The 16,737-nt window shown below is 42.7% G+C and overlaps 1 protein-coding gene across 1 annotated transcript in view; it reads left to right on the top strand.

The window, feature by feature from the left end:
- Positions 1 to 16,737, top strand: part of LOC126159814 (monocarboxylate transporter 2-like) — a 181,882-nt gene that overhangs the window by 122,634 nt on the left and 42,511 nt on the right. The window contains exon 5 of the mRNA XM_049916625.1: positions 11,885 to 12,170. Within this exon, the coding sequence (XP_049772582.1) occupies positions 11,885 to 12,170 (286 nt within the window). The remainder of the gene's footprint in view (positions 1 to 11,884; positions 12,171 to 16,737) is intronic.

The raw sequence follows: 16,737 nt of genomic DNA, 5'->3' as shown, positions 1-16,737 counted from the left end.
TCACTACCACTTGGAATATTCTGTGATCTGGCTAAAGCTTTTGATTGTGTTAAGTATGATATCCTTATACATAAGTGAAAATATTGTGGGATAACAGGAGTAGCAGGCTCATGGTTCTCATCCTACCTTTTTAATAGAAAACAATGTGTGTCTGTATCAGGCTTACCACATAACAACAGTCATTCAAAATATGAAACCATCAGACCAGGGGTGCCCCAGGCCTCTATTTTAGGTCCCTTGCTGTTCTTATTATATATTAACGACCTTCGATATGCAGTGTCACAAAATGCAAATTTTATCTTGTTTGCAGATGATACAAGTATTGGTATTAAAAACAGTACCCATGATCTCATTGAGCAATCAGATTATGAAATATTTGTAAGTATCAATGGGTGGTTTACAGCAAATGGATTGTCACTGAAATTTGACAAGACCCAGTACATACAGTTTAGCACCTCATAAAGAATACCTTATTCTATACGTATAATATATTCAAACAATGACATTTAAACTGTAGACAGTGTCAAATTTTTAGGGTTACAAATTGACCACAAACTAAATTGGAGAACTCACACTCTAGACTTAATGAAACGTCTTAGTTTAGCTATATTTTCAGTACGCGTGCTAGCAGAAATAGGTGATTTAAAAATGAAAAAGTTAGTTTATTCGGCCTACTTCCATTCACTAATGAGTTATGGAATCATCTTTTGGGGAAACTCCTCTCACAAAGAGAACATTTTCAAAATTCAGAAACAAGTCAATAGAATTATATCTGGTGTCAGTCCTAGGTCATCATGCAGAGACCTCTGTAAGAAACTTGGTATTCTAACTACTACTTCTCAGTACATATACTCACCGATGTCCTTTGTCATTTCCAACGTCTCTTTTTAAATAAAATACTGATTATAATACCAAAACCATAAACAATCTGTATAAGGACTATAAAAGCTTAGCATTAGTACAAAAAGGAGTCAAATACATGGGTACTCATATATCCAATAACTTACCAGAGCATATCAAATGTCTCGTAAGTGATAAAGATCGGTTTCAGAGTGAATTAAAGAACTTCCTGTTGGTCAACTCCTTCTACTTCATCGACGAATATCTTCAAAAGGATTACAGCTCATAACTCTGTCTGCATTGTGGTTGTATCTGAGTGAAAAAAAGTAAAAAAAAAAAAAACTGACTCTTTCCATATCCCAGAGACTCCTCACCAAGGGATCCATGAAGAATGATAAATGTAATGTAATGTAATATCTGCATAAGTTACGTGTACGTCATGCCAGAGACCAAGACCAGCAGCTCTTTCTGAAACTCCATTTGCGTAAAATTTGAATAATATGTGAACTAAGCAAACGTAAGGTGTAATCATGTCAGAGTAGTCCCATACCCAGGAAACGAGCGTAGGTACTAGATATAGAAATCCTGCACCGTCATTCTAGGCAAGGCAGTCCTAGTGGAAGTCTTATGCCATTGCCTTCCTCCAACGTGGTACGGAGTGTGTCGTTTGGATGACTGTAATGGCTGCTTGTTCAGCGTAGTGTTGCATTTGCTTTGTTGAGGATAATGCGAAGGGAGACTGTGGAACTCAGTGCCGGCACATAGACTACTCGTCGTGAATAGAACCAAGGGGGCTAGCAAGTTTAACATCCCATCCCGACAGACTGATCACCATCAGCGATGTCACATGCCCTCACTTGATCAGAGGTAGTGGAGACATTGGATATTTAATCCAGGACATTCTAATACGAGGTGCATTCAAGTTCTAAGGAATCCGATTTTTTTTCTAATTAACTACTCACCCGAAATCAATGAAACTGGCGTTACTTCTCGACGTAATCGCCCTGCAGACGTACACATTTTTCACAACGCTGACGCCATGATTCCATGGCAGCGGCGACGGCTTCTTTAGGAGTCTGTTTTGGCTCAAATGGCTCTGAGCACTATGGGACTTAACATCTGTGGTCATCAGGCCCCAAGAACTTAGAACTACTTAAACCTAACTAACCTAAGGACATCACACACATCCATGCTTGAGGCAGGATTCGAACCTGCGACCTTAGCAGTCGCGCGGTTCCGGACTGAGCGCCTAGAACCGCTAGACCACCACGGCCGGCAGGAGTCTGTTTTGACCACTGGAAAATCGCTGAGGCAATAGCAGCACGGCTGGTGAATGTGCGGCCACGGAGAGTGTCTTTCATTGTTGGAAAAAGCCAAAAGTCACTAGGAGCCAGGTCAGGTGAGTAGGGAGCATGAGGAATCACTTCAAAGTTGTTATCACGAAGAAACTGTTGCGTAACGTTAGCTCGATGTGCGAGTGCGTTGTCTTGGTGAAACAGCACACGCGCAGCCCTTCCCGGACGTTTTTGTTGCAGTGCAGGAAGGAATTTGTTCTACAAAATATTTTCGTAGGATGCACCTGTTACCGTAGTGCCCTTTGGAACGCAATGGGAAAGGATTACACCCTCGCCGTCCCAGAACATGGACGCCATCACTTTTTCAGCACTGGCGGTTACCCGAAATTTTTTTGGTGGCGGTGAATCTGTGTGCTTCCATTGGGCTGACTGGCGCTTTGTTTCTGGATTGAAAAATGGCATCCACGTCTCATCCATTGTCACAACCGACGAAACGAAAGTCCCATTCATGCTGTCGTTTCGCGTCAACATTGCTTGGCAACATGCCGCACGGGCAGCCGTGTGGTCGTCCGTCAGCATTTGTGGCGCCCACCTGGATGACACTTTTCGCATTTTCAGGTCGTCATGCAGGATTGTGTGCACAGAACCCACAGAAATGCCAACTCTGGAGGCGATCTGTTCAACAGTCATTCGGCGATCCCCCAAAACAATTCTCTCTACTTTCTCGATCATGTAGTCAGACCGGCTTGTGCGAGCCCAACGTTGTTTCGGTTTGTTGTCACACGATGTTCTGCCTTCATTAAACTGTCGCACCCACGAACGCACTTTCGACACATCCATAACTCCATCACCACATGTCTCCTTCAACTGTCGATGAATTTCAATTGGTTTCACACCACGCAAATTCAGAAAATGAATGATTGCACGCTTAAAACAGTTCTCATTCTCGCCGCTGGCGCTAAAATTCCATCTGCCGTACGGTGCTGCCTCATTTTAAAACAATGTACATGTTTCTATGTCTTTCCAGTCCGGAGAAAAAAAATCGGAGAACTTGAATGCACCTCGTAATGTAACTGATAACCCAATACGCCCAAAGAAGACAAACGGTATTGGGAACAAATGACAACTGATAGTTTATTTCGAACTGGCATATTTTGTTTCCGGTAAAACAGAAAAAACCTGAACATTATTTAGCATATCTGTGACGCCATACAATTTTAACTTACTTGAAAGAATGTTTTGATTAATGCAGTAAAACAGTTTTGACCAATCACAGAAACACAATATTGTCCAATTCTTTTCCATAAAAGTTAGCTCAAACCAATTTTAGTGACCAGATCAGGAAAACACAAACTGCATTTCAGAACACTGAGAAAATTACGCTTCTAGTCAATCGCAGAAATGTCTTTCAGGGGCTGACGTAGGACTGTCTGCTTTTCGTAACATATGCGGAAATTGGTGGAAGTGACCCGTAATTTTTTTTTCCTTTCGTTCTTATCACATGCTTTATCTTCATCCAGAAGATTGGCTGCACGAAATATTCACCGCGTTACAGAGGTAGGATAATGAGGACAGTATTATGCTGTGGGTAACATTTATCTAAGTTTCCATGGGAACTGTCACAGGAGTGAGCTACATGAAAATTCTTGCAGACCACTTGCATCCTCTCAGGCTTGATATCTTCCCCGACGGCGACGTTTCCAGCAGGATAACTGTCCGTGTTACTAGCCCAGAAACGAGCTATAGTTGTTAGAGGAGCTACAGTGAACTCTTGTTTCGTGGGACGTTTTTTCTGTAGGCACCAAACTCGCCAGATCTGAATCTGACGGAATAAAATTATGAAGCTGTCGGGCGCCATCTCCGCTCCTACCAACCAACGGCCTATAATTTACGTCAGTTGCATGACCTGTGCAAAGACTTTTATCGCCACATACGTACACAGTAGGAAGACATGCTTAATGTTCCTGGATTTTCATACCTCTAGGCTTTCGGATTTCTGCGACCAGAGAAGTGTTGAAGTTGTTTGCCCTTGATTACCACTATATTTATAAACAATTGCTCTAGAGGGGAAAAGAACATTGTTTCTAGATTTTTTGTGTATAATTATGTCTTCTACTCGACGAAATTCTTCGGAGAGAATAATGTGGAACGTTTTGTATACATATTAATCTAAAGCAATGAGGACAGGTAAGAAATAAGAGAGAGCTCTGTAGTGAGTGAACGAGAGGTATCACAGAACAATCACAAGTTAAAATACCACCAGTGACACAGACACTAAAGGAAGACACACTACTCATCTGGAAAAACACGTTTCATACCTTTCAACCGATTTGATTTATTCCGTTAATTGTGTCACCCCATTGCTCGTACTTAGTAGGAATAGTGCTACAGAACAACAGCCAATAATTTGCAACTTCAAAATTATTTGTAATTTTTCGTCTAGCATTGTCACGGCCGTCTCTTAAACACTTCAGGCAGTGACGTAGTAATAGTACGGTGTGTAGAGGAAACTTATTTTGAACCTGGAAACTTCCCACACTTATAGTGACATTATTTATATAAAGGTTACTAGCCTGAATTAGATCTATTCACAGATCTTACACAAGAAGTGTGACGCCTTTGAATGACTGCAGTCAGATAAACTACAAGATCTAGTTACTGCATCAGAACGTATTGATCACTAACAATCCCCACTTGACATCCTGATTGATTTCTAGAAACATTCTGGATAGTGCGGGAAACACGTACCTGTGTGGTCACTGGGAAGTTGCGACAGCCATACAAAATTAGTAACATGTTAGTTTTCTTAGAAACAATGGGGCTTATTTCCACATCAACTAATTTACCTGGTGGGTCTGATGAAGTAGCACGTTTTCAAGGTGTCTAATAGACTTTTGGAACATTTTCTATGACTGACGTTGTATATCCTATGATAGCATCTCTTAAACATCACATGTTAACCCTTACATTGACCATTTACTCTGAATGGCCGCTTGCGGCGCGCGCACAATTTTCAAATGATGCGTACATGTACAAATGGCTCTGAGCACTATGGGACTCAACTGCTGTGGTCATAAGTCCCCTAGAACTTAGAACTACTTAAACCTAACTAACCTAAGGACAGCACACAACACCCAGCCATCACGAGGCAGAGAAAATCCCTGACCCCGCCGGGAATCGAACCCAGGAACCCGGGCGTGGGAAGTGAGAACGCTACCGCACGACCACGAGATGTGGGCTACATGTACAACTCTAGCAGCCTATCGTTATGATTGAGAGAAAATTATGACGAAAAATGCGGTATTATCATGTTAAATTGTTCCTTTTTGAAACATTTGTAGAGAAATACTTTTTTCAAGAAGTTACATTATTAGGAGAAACAATAGACAAATTAATACATTAGCAACACCTCAAAGTGTGATGTTCCTTCGAAACAAAATTTCAAAAATAAATGGGCATATCATTTTATACACGTGTATCTAGCGTCACTTCATTTGTCCTATTTTGCATATACAACACACCTTTTCTCTGCCCGGTCTTCTTCTTTGATGTTCCTAGGATTTACGAGATGAGGTGGCGGTAAATCATTCTTAAGCGATTATCACCATCAGCCAAACTCCGGCCCTCTTTTTACGATCGGTGGTGAATCCCTAGGATTTCCCTGACGAGTGCCCACTGAAAACCAGATACTGAAATATTTCTTCCTCTTTCAGTTTTATATAACGCACGCGCCTTCAGCAAAGACAGATCCACAAAATGAAAAAAATATTTTTCATGCCATTTCATAGTTTTTCGTACACATTTAACTGAACTTAGCATCATCTTGCTGCTGTCGACGGCCCCCATATGTTCAGTGTAACTTACGATGGAAGCAGATTTACGTTTTGCTTCATTTGTACTTCTGTCAAATCAGTCAGTCCCTGTAATTTCGTTTTGGTCAAGAGTTGAAAGCATCCCCACTTCCTGCTTGTCCTGCCACTTGAGAGCAAGAAATTTATATGTAGGCATAAAATGGATCTCACCTGTTTTAAGGTTTTTTTTCTTTTAAATGCAGGAATTCCTTTACCATTTTCCTTAGAGTTCCACAAGCATTAATCGCTTTGTAGTACAGATAAGAAAATAACGCCGGTCTAGTGTACCAGTCGTCAACATACACTGCGTGACCTTTACCAAGGTAGCATTCTTGAGGGGTAAGAATAATGATTCCAGGTGTTCTAAAATTTACAGTAAAACCAGTTTCTTTTTCTTTACGCCCGTTGCTGCACCCACATAAATAAGTCAAGAACACATCCAGTTTCACAATCACACAACACAAAATAACTTTACGTCAAATCTGGAAATGCTTTTCTTAGATGCTCCACAATTTTCCAGCTTTATCTATCTCCAGGATCCTCATTGTTATCAACAAATTGTAACAGAAGATACATATTTTTTGTCATGACCCGCGCAAACATTGGAGTAGATAGTGATTTATCTTTGGCCCAATAAGTGTTATTTCATTTTTCTCAATTGAACCATCAGAAAATATACGGTAAAGAAACAGTAAATCTGATCAGTGCTCATGTTAAACAGTCAAATACAGCAGATGAATCATCTTAATATATAATTTCGCAATCGGAGTGACTGTTATGGAAATTATAGAGTTTGCGGTCCAAATGAGAGTCTTCCATCTAAAATCATCTGTTTCGTGTCTTGTAGCAGATTTGTCAGCCATATGCTCAAGCTCTTCTTCGGAATCGGAGGAGGACGCGATAGCAAGATCAAAATCTAGATATGCATTTACTGGTTCAGAGTTTTCTGGTTCATTAATGTTTTTAATATTTCTAATGACCGATTGACTTACAGGCTTATTGGCATCACTATCTGTCCAACCATAATGAGCTGGATTGGGTATGGAGAATTCCTCGTAAATTTCACTTAGAAGACACAGCAGCTGATCTTCTGTAACCGGACGGCAAATTCGTATCATTTTATTGGATGACACGGAAAGCGCAGCACACAAACTACGTAATGTTACTATAGAAATGACCTCTAAAGAGAATTTAGCACTCAATAGCCTTTCGGTAATTCCCGCTATTCCAACAATTAGACCGCATAATTGTGCAAAAATCGCCTCCGTTTAAAGTATATATTTGTCTCTAGTGGTGGAAGGGTTGACAACAGTGACTTAATCCTTCTGTCTGATATGTCATATGAGTAGTCCGGTAGATTCCATGGTGAAATGTTATAAGTCTCTTAGAGACCTTATTTGCTACATTTTCAGTGTACTTGGGCTCTTTACGGACTGTTTCCTATACTATCCATGCCTTCTATTGGTATAAAGATATTCCCAAATAACCTACCCAAGTTCTCTACCAGTTCTTCTTCCTTGAAAGTAGAACTTTCTGAGCCCTGTATGACTTCTGATAGTGATAGAGCGTACCAGCGTCTGAACGTTCTGTTTAGGCCAGGTGCTACTTTCTCAGCTGGTACGGTACATTTCGTTCTTCTATGTGTTGTTGTTATTGCAACATATTTTGGAGATTAATATTCCAGTCTTCTTCTAAATAGCTTCACTCAGTTCCAGCCGTAGTCGTTTCGGAACACAGACCCGGCCAGCCAAGTATTTCGATTCAGAATATTCACCTGCACTCCTGCTTCGGCAGACCGGAGACTAAGACGAAACGATGATTTGTAAGTAGGCTGTTTAGGTTTTTATGTTGGTAACGCCACGTAGCGCTCTGTATGAATATCACTGACTGTGCTGTGCGCAATCTGTGGCTGGTCGTCACTCTTGGAATATTCGCTATTGTAGTGTTGGGCAGTTGGATGTGAACAGTGCGTAGCGTTGTGCAGTTGAGGGGGTGAACCGCCAGCAGTAGTGGCGCTCGCTGTACTGCAGTAGTTGGAGTAACGAAGATTTCTGTGAGGTAAGTGATTCATGAAACGTAAAGGTTATTGCTAGTCAGGGCCATTCTCTTGTAGGGATTATTGAAAGTCAGTTTGCGTTGCGCTAAAAATATTGTGTGTCAGTTTACTGTTGATCAGAATAAGTAATGAGAGAAATGTCTGAGTACGTTCAGTTTTGCTCAGCTGTTTGAAAATCAAATAACAGAAGAGGTTTATCAGCACAGTAATTCATTAATTTTTCTAAGGGGATGTTTCTGAGTTACCGTTGGTAAAGAGGTCACGAATCAGGCTGCCAATAAATATGTCCCTTTTGAAAATGATGGAGTAGATTCTCGAAGATTTGAGATTCATTCACAGCATATGAAATATATTCGAAGTTGCGAATATGGACAACCATCAGCTGTATAACAGAATGACGAAGGTGAAAATTTGTGCTGGACCGGGACTCGAACCCAGATTTCCCGCTTATCCCGAACCGTCGCCTTACTATTTGGCTATCTGAATACGACACACGTCCAGACCGAAACTTCTATGTGTCATCAACCATATTTATACAACCTGAATTCGTACACCCATAATATATATTCCCTTACAGGGGTGAAATTTAACTTGAAAGTTTTTGCCCGGTGTCGGCGGATAAATACGATAATGCTGTGGCAGTGTTATTCCGAATTATGATGCATAGTTCCTTCAGAAATGCATGGCGACACTGCACTCTTCTTCCATTATTTCATGTGGCAGTCCTTCTTGATTAAACTACGAGATGTGACCCAGATATATGCTCGCTCATTAAAAAGAAACAGTATCTTCCTTCACTTTGGGTACTACAACGACACTGCACTTCATTACATACTCTAGCAGTATTCGTTCATGCTCGTTCAGTGTTCAATAACAGCTCTCCTTCTTACCTGTACACGCACGTGCTTCAACGATGTTAGAGCCATACTGTTAATCAGTGCTTAATCAAAGTCTGTTCTCAATAATGTCTTTTGATTGTACGTAATGCGAGATCCCTTACTTTATCAGCGTTACTGCTACATTATTTTACAATACTGTTTTTTTTTATTTTATCAGAAATACACGTTATTGTACATCATTTAGTGATCATTACCAAGAAAGTAATAAGATACGTTTATATTCAGAAAAATACTAGGGATGTGTATTGTATATTGTGTATTGAACTGGGGACCTAGAAATGACAAAGAGGCTTTGTCCCGCTATAGCCTTCAATGGTTCACAACCCCACAACAGGCCACAGTAGTCCACCCACTCCACCGCATCTCGACACCGAACTAGGGTTAATGTGCGGTTCGGCCCCCAGTGCCCCCCCCCCACCCTCTGGGAACGTCTGACACCAGACGAGTGTAACCCCAAAGTTTGGGTGGTAGAGTAATTATGGTGTACGCGTACGAGGAGATAGCCGGCCGCTGTGGCCAAGTTGTTCTAGGCGCTTCAGTCTGGAACCGCTCCTCCGCTACAGTCGCAGGTTCGAATCCTGCCTCTGGCATGGATGCGTGTGATGTCATTAGGTTAGTTAGGTTTAAGTAGTTCTAAGTTCTAGGGGACTGATGACCTCAGATGTTGAGTCCAATAGTGCTGAGAGACATTTGAACCATTTGAACGTGGAGATAGTGTCAGCGCAGCAATCACCGATGTAGTAGAACCGACGCGGAATAAGGGGAACCAGCCCGCTTTTGCCGAGGTAGATGGAAAACCGCCCTAAAAACCACACACATGCTGGACGGAACACCGGACCTCGACACCAATCCGCCGAGCGGATTCGTGTCGGAAACCGGCACGGCTTTCCTCTTGGAAAGCAGCGCGCTAGACCGCGCGGGTAGCCGGGTGGGCAAAAATACTGGGTTATGGTAACTAAAGTACAACAAAACTTGGTAGATATTATAATGCGTTAATGCAGAACCAATTTACATTGGGAAGAAATTAGTTTCAGTCTTGACAACTAGGTTCATATCTGGCAGCGTCAGTGCAAGGAAAACGTATAGAAATATTTCCGTATGTAATGGATTAAGAATGGGATGTAGGCAGAAAAGGTCAAATAAGTGACAAACGCCTCCGCCACTTACCCAGTTTGTTTAATATGAACACCGGGGGCGAGATGGCGTACAGCGCCAGATTTGTACCAGGTGGCCAAAATTGGAACTAATTTTTTTCTAGTGTAGGTCGGTTCCTAGTTAACACATTAGCATATCTACCATGTCTCGCTGTCTTACGAGAGTAATAGACCACACTGAATTTCTGTGAACAACTGCACTTTCATTATAACCACTCATAACACTGGGCGGAGCAAATAAATGTGGCCCAGGGAACCCAGTTCCCATATAAAAAGAAACACAGGAGGTGAAAGGAAATACAGCACTAACCTGATATAAAAGACGTTGAAAGTTACCACCATTCATGTCTTCCCGTCTGGGCTCTGGTCAGCATGTTGCTGAATGCGGATCGAAGCTGGACTGCTTGCTGCAGTCTCATCCGCATTGTTCTGCAAGGTACTTTGACACCATTAAACGTCTCAGTAAACACCTGCCACACCGTTTCCACGTCTTTGTTGTCACGAAACTTTCCATAATGAACACCCGCTGCAAACTGAGTACCATCGTCACCTTTTCACTGCTCCATTCATGCTGACACAGACCGCATTATGCTCTGAACTGGTGTGGCTCACGTGTCGTGAGTACACGTGGTGTGCGCGTCATGGGGTCTCGTTATGGGTGATCAAAAAGTTAGTATAAATTTGAAAACTGAATAAATCACGGAATAATGTAGATAGAGAGGAGCAGATTGACACACATGCTTGGAGTGACATGGGGTTTTATTATAACCAAAAAATACAAACGTTCAAAAAATGTCCGACAGATGGCGCTTCATGTAATCAGAATAGCAATAATTAGCATAACAAAGTAAGACAAAGCAAAGACGACGTTCTTTACAGGAAATGCTCAATATGTCCACCATCATTCCTCAACAATAGCTGTAGTCGAAGAATAATGTTGTGAACAGCACTGTAAAGCATGTCCGGAGTTATGGTGAGGCATTGGCGTCGGATGTTGTCTTTCAGCATCCCTAGGGATGTCGGTCGATCACGATACATTTGCGACTTCAAGTAACCCCAAAGCCAATAATCGCACATGCTGAGGTCTGGGGACCTAGGAGGCCAAGCATGACGAAAGTGGCGGCTGAGCACACGATCATCACAAAACGACTCGCACGAGATCTATCACGTGTCTAGCAATACTTTTTTTTTGGGTTCTAATAAAACCCTATGTCATTCCAAGCATGTGTGTCAATTTTTACCTATCTACATTATTCCGCGGTTTATTAAGTTTTCAAATTTATACTGACTTTTTGATCACCCGGTACATTCGCGTCCAATCGTATCCACTCGTCCAGGCCACTTTTATTTGTTCGCCCTGTACACTCTCTCTCCGTCTTCAGGGCACGAGTGGCCAACCGGGACCATCAGATCGCCGTGTGATCCTCGGAGGAGAATGCGGATGGGAGGGGCATGGGGTCAGCACACCGCTCTCCCGGTCGTAAGATGGTATTCTTGACCGAAGCCGCTACTATTCGGTCGAGTAGCTGCTCAATTGGTATCATGAGGCTGAGTGCACCCCGAAACTGGCAACAGCGCATGAAGGCCTGGATGGTCACCCATCCAAGTGCCGACCACGCCCGACAGCGCTTAACTTCGGTGATCTTTGCAATGTGCAAGGATTGCAAAGTAAATAAAGTGATATTTTTAGGCACCATGACGCAGCGCTATAACTAGAACATTGAGTTTTGCCAGTAAGCAGTGGGCGCCCTCTGGCGGGACAGCTGAATGAGCGGTGGTCTTCCGGCAGGCAGTGGGGCTGGCGCCTGGGCCTGCAGGCGGTGACGGTGCTGCTGTGCGCCGCCTTCTTCCTGGGCATGCTGTACCGCTCGGCGTCCATGTACCACCCGCAGCGGCGCGCCATCCAGCACCTGAAGAACCAGCGCAAGAAGGTCAAGCTGAAGAAGACGCCGCAGCACCGCCAGCCCAAGCAGCCCTTCTTCGACCTCACGCCGCTGCGCATCCGCGCCGTGCAGCTGCTCATGCTGGCCGCCGCCGTCGCTGCCTTCGGAGTCTACTCACCACTATTCTACCTGGTGAGTCCTAAGGAGGAGGATGATGATGTGCTGATGATGTTTGGATTTTGGGGCGCTCAAGTGCGCGGTTATCAGCGCCCGTACAAATTCCTAACCTTTTTCCAGTCTAATCTTGCCATTTGCATGAATGATGATGAAATGAAGAGGACAACACAAACACCGAGTCATCTCGAGGCAGGTGGAAATCCCTGACCCCGCCGGGAATCGAACCCGGGATCCCGTGCTCGGGAAGCGAGAACGCGACCGCGAGACCACGAGCTGCGGACGAGGAGGAAGAGATTAGTGTTTAGCGTTCCGTCGACAACGAGGTCATTAGAGATGAAGCTTGGACTAGGGAAGGATGTGGAAGGCAATCGGCCGTGTCCTTTTGGAAAGAAACCGTTCAGGCATCTGGCTGAAGTGGTTTACGAAAATCACGGAAAACCTAAATCAGGAAGATCGGACGCATGTTTGAACCGTCGTCCTCCCGAATGCGACTCCAGTCTGCTAACGACAGCGCTACCTCACTCGGCTGGTAAGTCCTCTGTCAACACGCCGCTGTACATAGTGTAGTAACTATGTTCCGACTGTAACATCGAACAAACCAAGCACCTTATTTAAGTTTTTGTACTGTCTCCGGTTCTCTGCCTGCAGTCTGTGTACGTGCTGAAATCCACAGGGCACAATTCCGTAGCACGCCACACTGTAACATGGTGTACCATGTACGGCTATTTTGACTATTGCAGATAGCGTAAGGAACGAAGTTGCATAACTACCGTGGCATACTGTAGAACATTAAAAGTAAGCGTAGGATACGGTAGTTTTCATAGTAGCTTTATTCAGTTAATATGGTACGCACCTTTACCTGTACCTTAAGTGTGTTGCGTACCTATCTGGCGTTACCTCATAACGATTGCTTTCTTTACGCATGCGATCAATTTTTTACTAGATTGCCCTAAAAACAGGAGGCGGTGAATTGTCTACTAACTAAGTGAGGATATATAAAGCGCTGGGCAACTTACGGGACATTTTTGTTACACACAATAATCATCGTGCCTGTTATTTAAAAATAAACGAAATTAGTTGCAAAACTGAAATTTCCATCATTTAATTCAGATTTTATTAGGAAATTGTTCTTTTGTAACGGGAAGCAGACGGTTGTTACAGTATAAATAAAGGAAACAATACAGATTTATCATACAACGCAACAAACCACAATTTACTCAACAGAAAGTTTCAATAAAAAGAACGCAAAACGATATTATATCAAACATCGCTTCAATACTTCTTCCAACGTATACAAAATATGTTTATGTTATTCAAAAACAACTTTCGTACTTATGAATAATAACAGGAAATCTCGCCCTTGTTCATCGTAAAAAGTCCTGTGGAGAACAAAATAATAACAATAATTACATAACCATTGTATATATATTGTCGCAGAGGAAGTTGGGTAGCACAGTCACCGTGGTTTAGTGGTTACGATACTACACTGTTGCGTGGAGGGCCGTGAGTTCAATACAGTGAAATTTTAATTTCTATGTTCGGTTCGTGTACATTCTAGAAGTATCCACAAATGTCAAGAATGATTGTACTGGAATGTTCTGTAACTATATATGTACCGTATGTGTTCTGGCCGGAGGCAGTTCGCTCCGCGCTTTTGTATGTGCAAGTGCAGAATAAACCTTCGTTAAGTGAAGTTAATTTTCGTCATTCATGTAATTACACCTTCTTCTGCGTGACAATATAAATTTTATTACTTATAAAATGCAATTTATATTCTGTAAATATGTGAAATACATATTGGACAAACGCTTAATAATATCCGGTTATAATTAATTGTAAAACAAACAAGCAGACAAAAAACGAGAAGTCGTCGGTTCCCAGTCTCTCTCTTATGCATTCATTTCTGCTTTTTATCCTAACAATGCCACCAGCACTGCCGATAATCCCACCATATAAAACATCATTTATGCAGTATACCAAAACTACGGAACCGTAATTTTGATAGAACCCAATCCTAGTGAGGAATGATCTTGGTTTGCGTAAGGTGGATGTCATTCGTATTTCTTGCAGTTTCAGCATGTCATACAATGGTCAGGGCATGTAGACCATGTGTATTGAGCATAAGAGTCAAACACGACCACAGCAGACGATCAAACCTACCACTGAGGAATATTGTCCTGTTACCGGTTGCCCGATGGAATATAACGACTCACAAACTCTGACGTCCACCTCCAGATACTAGGATAGTATTGTTGACGAATCATTTTAATTAAATTAGCAAAGACTTTATGAATAGACAAAAGTTTCTGCTGAAATTCCTGCTTGTAATCCTGTTCCTTCCTTGGCTAAACAATGGAGGGATAGAGAGTTCACGTCACTTGCCCAGCCGTTGGTAATTAATATTCACTATCGATAATTAGAAGATAGATTAAGGAAGGCAAACCTACGTTTCTAGCATTTGTAGACTTTTGACAATGTTGACTGGCATACTCTCTTTCAAATTCTGAAGGTGACAGGGGTCAAAAACAGGGAGCGAAAGGCTATTTACAATTTGTACAGAAACCAGATGGTAGTTATAAGAGTCGAGGGACATGAAAGGGAAGCACTGGTTGGGAAGGGAGTGAGACTGGGTTGTAGCCTATCCCCGATATTACTTAATCTATATATTGAGCAAGCAGTAAAGGAAACAAAAGAAAAATTCTGAGTAGGAATTAAGATCCATGGAGAAGAAATAAAAGCATTGAGGTTCGCCGATGACATTGTAATTCTGTTAGAGACAGCAAAGGACCTTAGGAGCAGCTGAACGGAATGGACAGTGTCTTGAAAGGAGGATATCAGATGAACATCAACAAAAGCAAAACAAAGATAATGTAATGTAGTCGAATTAAATCGGCTGAGGGAATTTGATAAGGAAATGAGACACTTACAGTAGTAAATGAGTTTTACTATTTGGGGAGCAAAATAACTGAAGATGGTCGAAGTAGAGAGGATTTAAAATGTAATGGTTCAAATGGCTTTTGGTAAGATTGAGTCAATTTGAGATTCCTGTCGATAGCACTCATTACTTCGTTAGAAAAAATGGTTCAAATGGCTCTGAGCACTATGGGACTTAACATCTGAGGTCATCAGTCCCCTAAACTTAGAAACTACTTAAACCTAACTAACCTAAGGACATCACACACATAATGTCCGAGGCAGGATTCGAACCTGCGACCGTAACAGGCGCCCTGGCTCCGGACTGAAGCACCTAGAACCGCTCGGTCATAGTGGCCGGCGCAACGCGGTTGTCCACCCTCGGAACGCAATACGTGTCATGGATTCGACAAATCCATTGTGGCAACTGATCTATCCATAGGCCACGCTTTTACGCCAAATTATGGTCTTTGTGTTTTGTGGGCATGGGACTCTCACTCAGTAGTGTCATAGTAGTGCTCCATCGATTTCAGACCAGTGAATTTGGTGACTACAGCTTAAGGTAAGGCGTGCTACGGAACTTAAGTTCATTGTCATGTTCGTCAAAGGGGTGTGGCACGATTCTGGCCTTACGCCGCTAATTGTTACCATTTTGGAAGATGCAGTTGCGCTTGGGGAAGACATCAAGTGGAAAGGGATGCAGGCTGTCCGCGAAGAAGTCACGTAATCCGCAGCTGTCATAACGCTTTCGTCACTATCAAAAGTGCACGACAGTCCTGTAGAATGTTTCCATATAATAATACTGTCCCCCAAAGGCTTTCGTCCGTGGTGCGGTGCATGTTTCCGGGAGCCGTTCCCCTACATGACAACGTTTCCGGACATGATCAGCGACATGGTCACAAGAAATGTAATTAATCAGACGATGTGATGCGTTTGCATTGACCCACGGACCAGTTTTGACGATTCTGTGTCTATTGCAATCGTGACTGACGATGTCGCTAGGTAACGTTGGAATACGTTAAGAGCCATCTGCTGCAGACTCCCATGGCCAACAATGTGCGCTGAATTGTTTGCTCTGATACACTTGAACTTGTAACAGCAGGAAAGATTAGAAGGGTGAAACTAAATCTCACACAATTCTTTAAGCCTTTCCGTCTTTTAAATTAGATCTGGGCTCTACAGTGTGGATGGATGTTGTGACTTGGAAAGACAGCCAAGTCACTATGATTGGTAGCCGAAAGGCACGCGTCTAAGCTCACGCAGGCTGGCGTGAGGTCTGGAACAGTTATAGGAGTTTATAGTAGGAAGAAAAGTACGTAGCTTCTGGAATACTTAACTTTAATCCATAATTGGTGAACATCGGTCTGATGGTACATGCATCACAAGATAAATAGCAAATGATAATGGCGCTTTGCTAGATCGTAGCAAATGACGTAGCTGAAGGCTATGCTAACTATCGTCTCGGCAAATGAGAGCGTAATTTGTCAGTGAACCATCTCTAGCAAAGTCGGCTGTACAACTGGGGCGAGTGCTAGGAAGACGCTCTAGACCTGCCGTGTGGCGGCGCTCGGTCTGCAATCACTGACAGTGGCGATACGCGGGTCCGACGTATACTCACGGACCGCGGCCGATTTAAAGGTTACCACCTAGCAAGTGTGGTGTCTGGCGG

The sequence above is a fragment of the Schistocerca cancellata genome, chromosome 2, assembly GCF_023864275.1.
Source record: "Schistocerca cancellata isolate TAMUIC-IGC-003103 chromosome 2, iqSchCanc2.1, whole genome shotgun sequence".
Lineage (NCBI taxonomy): Eukaryota > Metazoa > Arthropoda > Insecta > Orthoptera > Acrididae > Schistocerca > Schistocerca cancellata.
The sequence above is the reverse complement of the archived record's forward strand: the minus strand, read 5'-3'. Positions and strand labels throughout refer to the sequence as shown.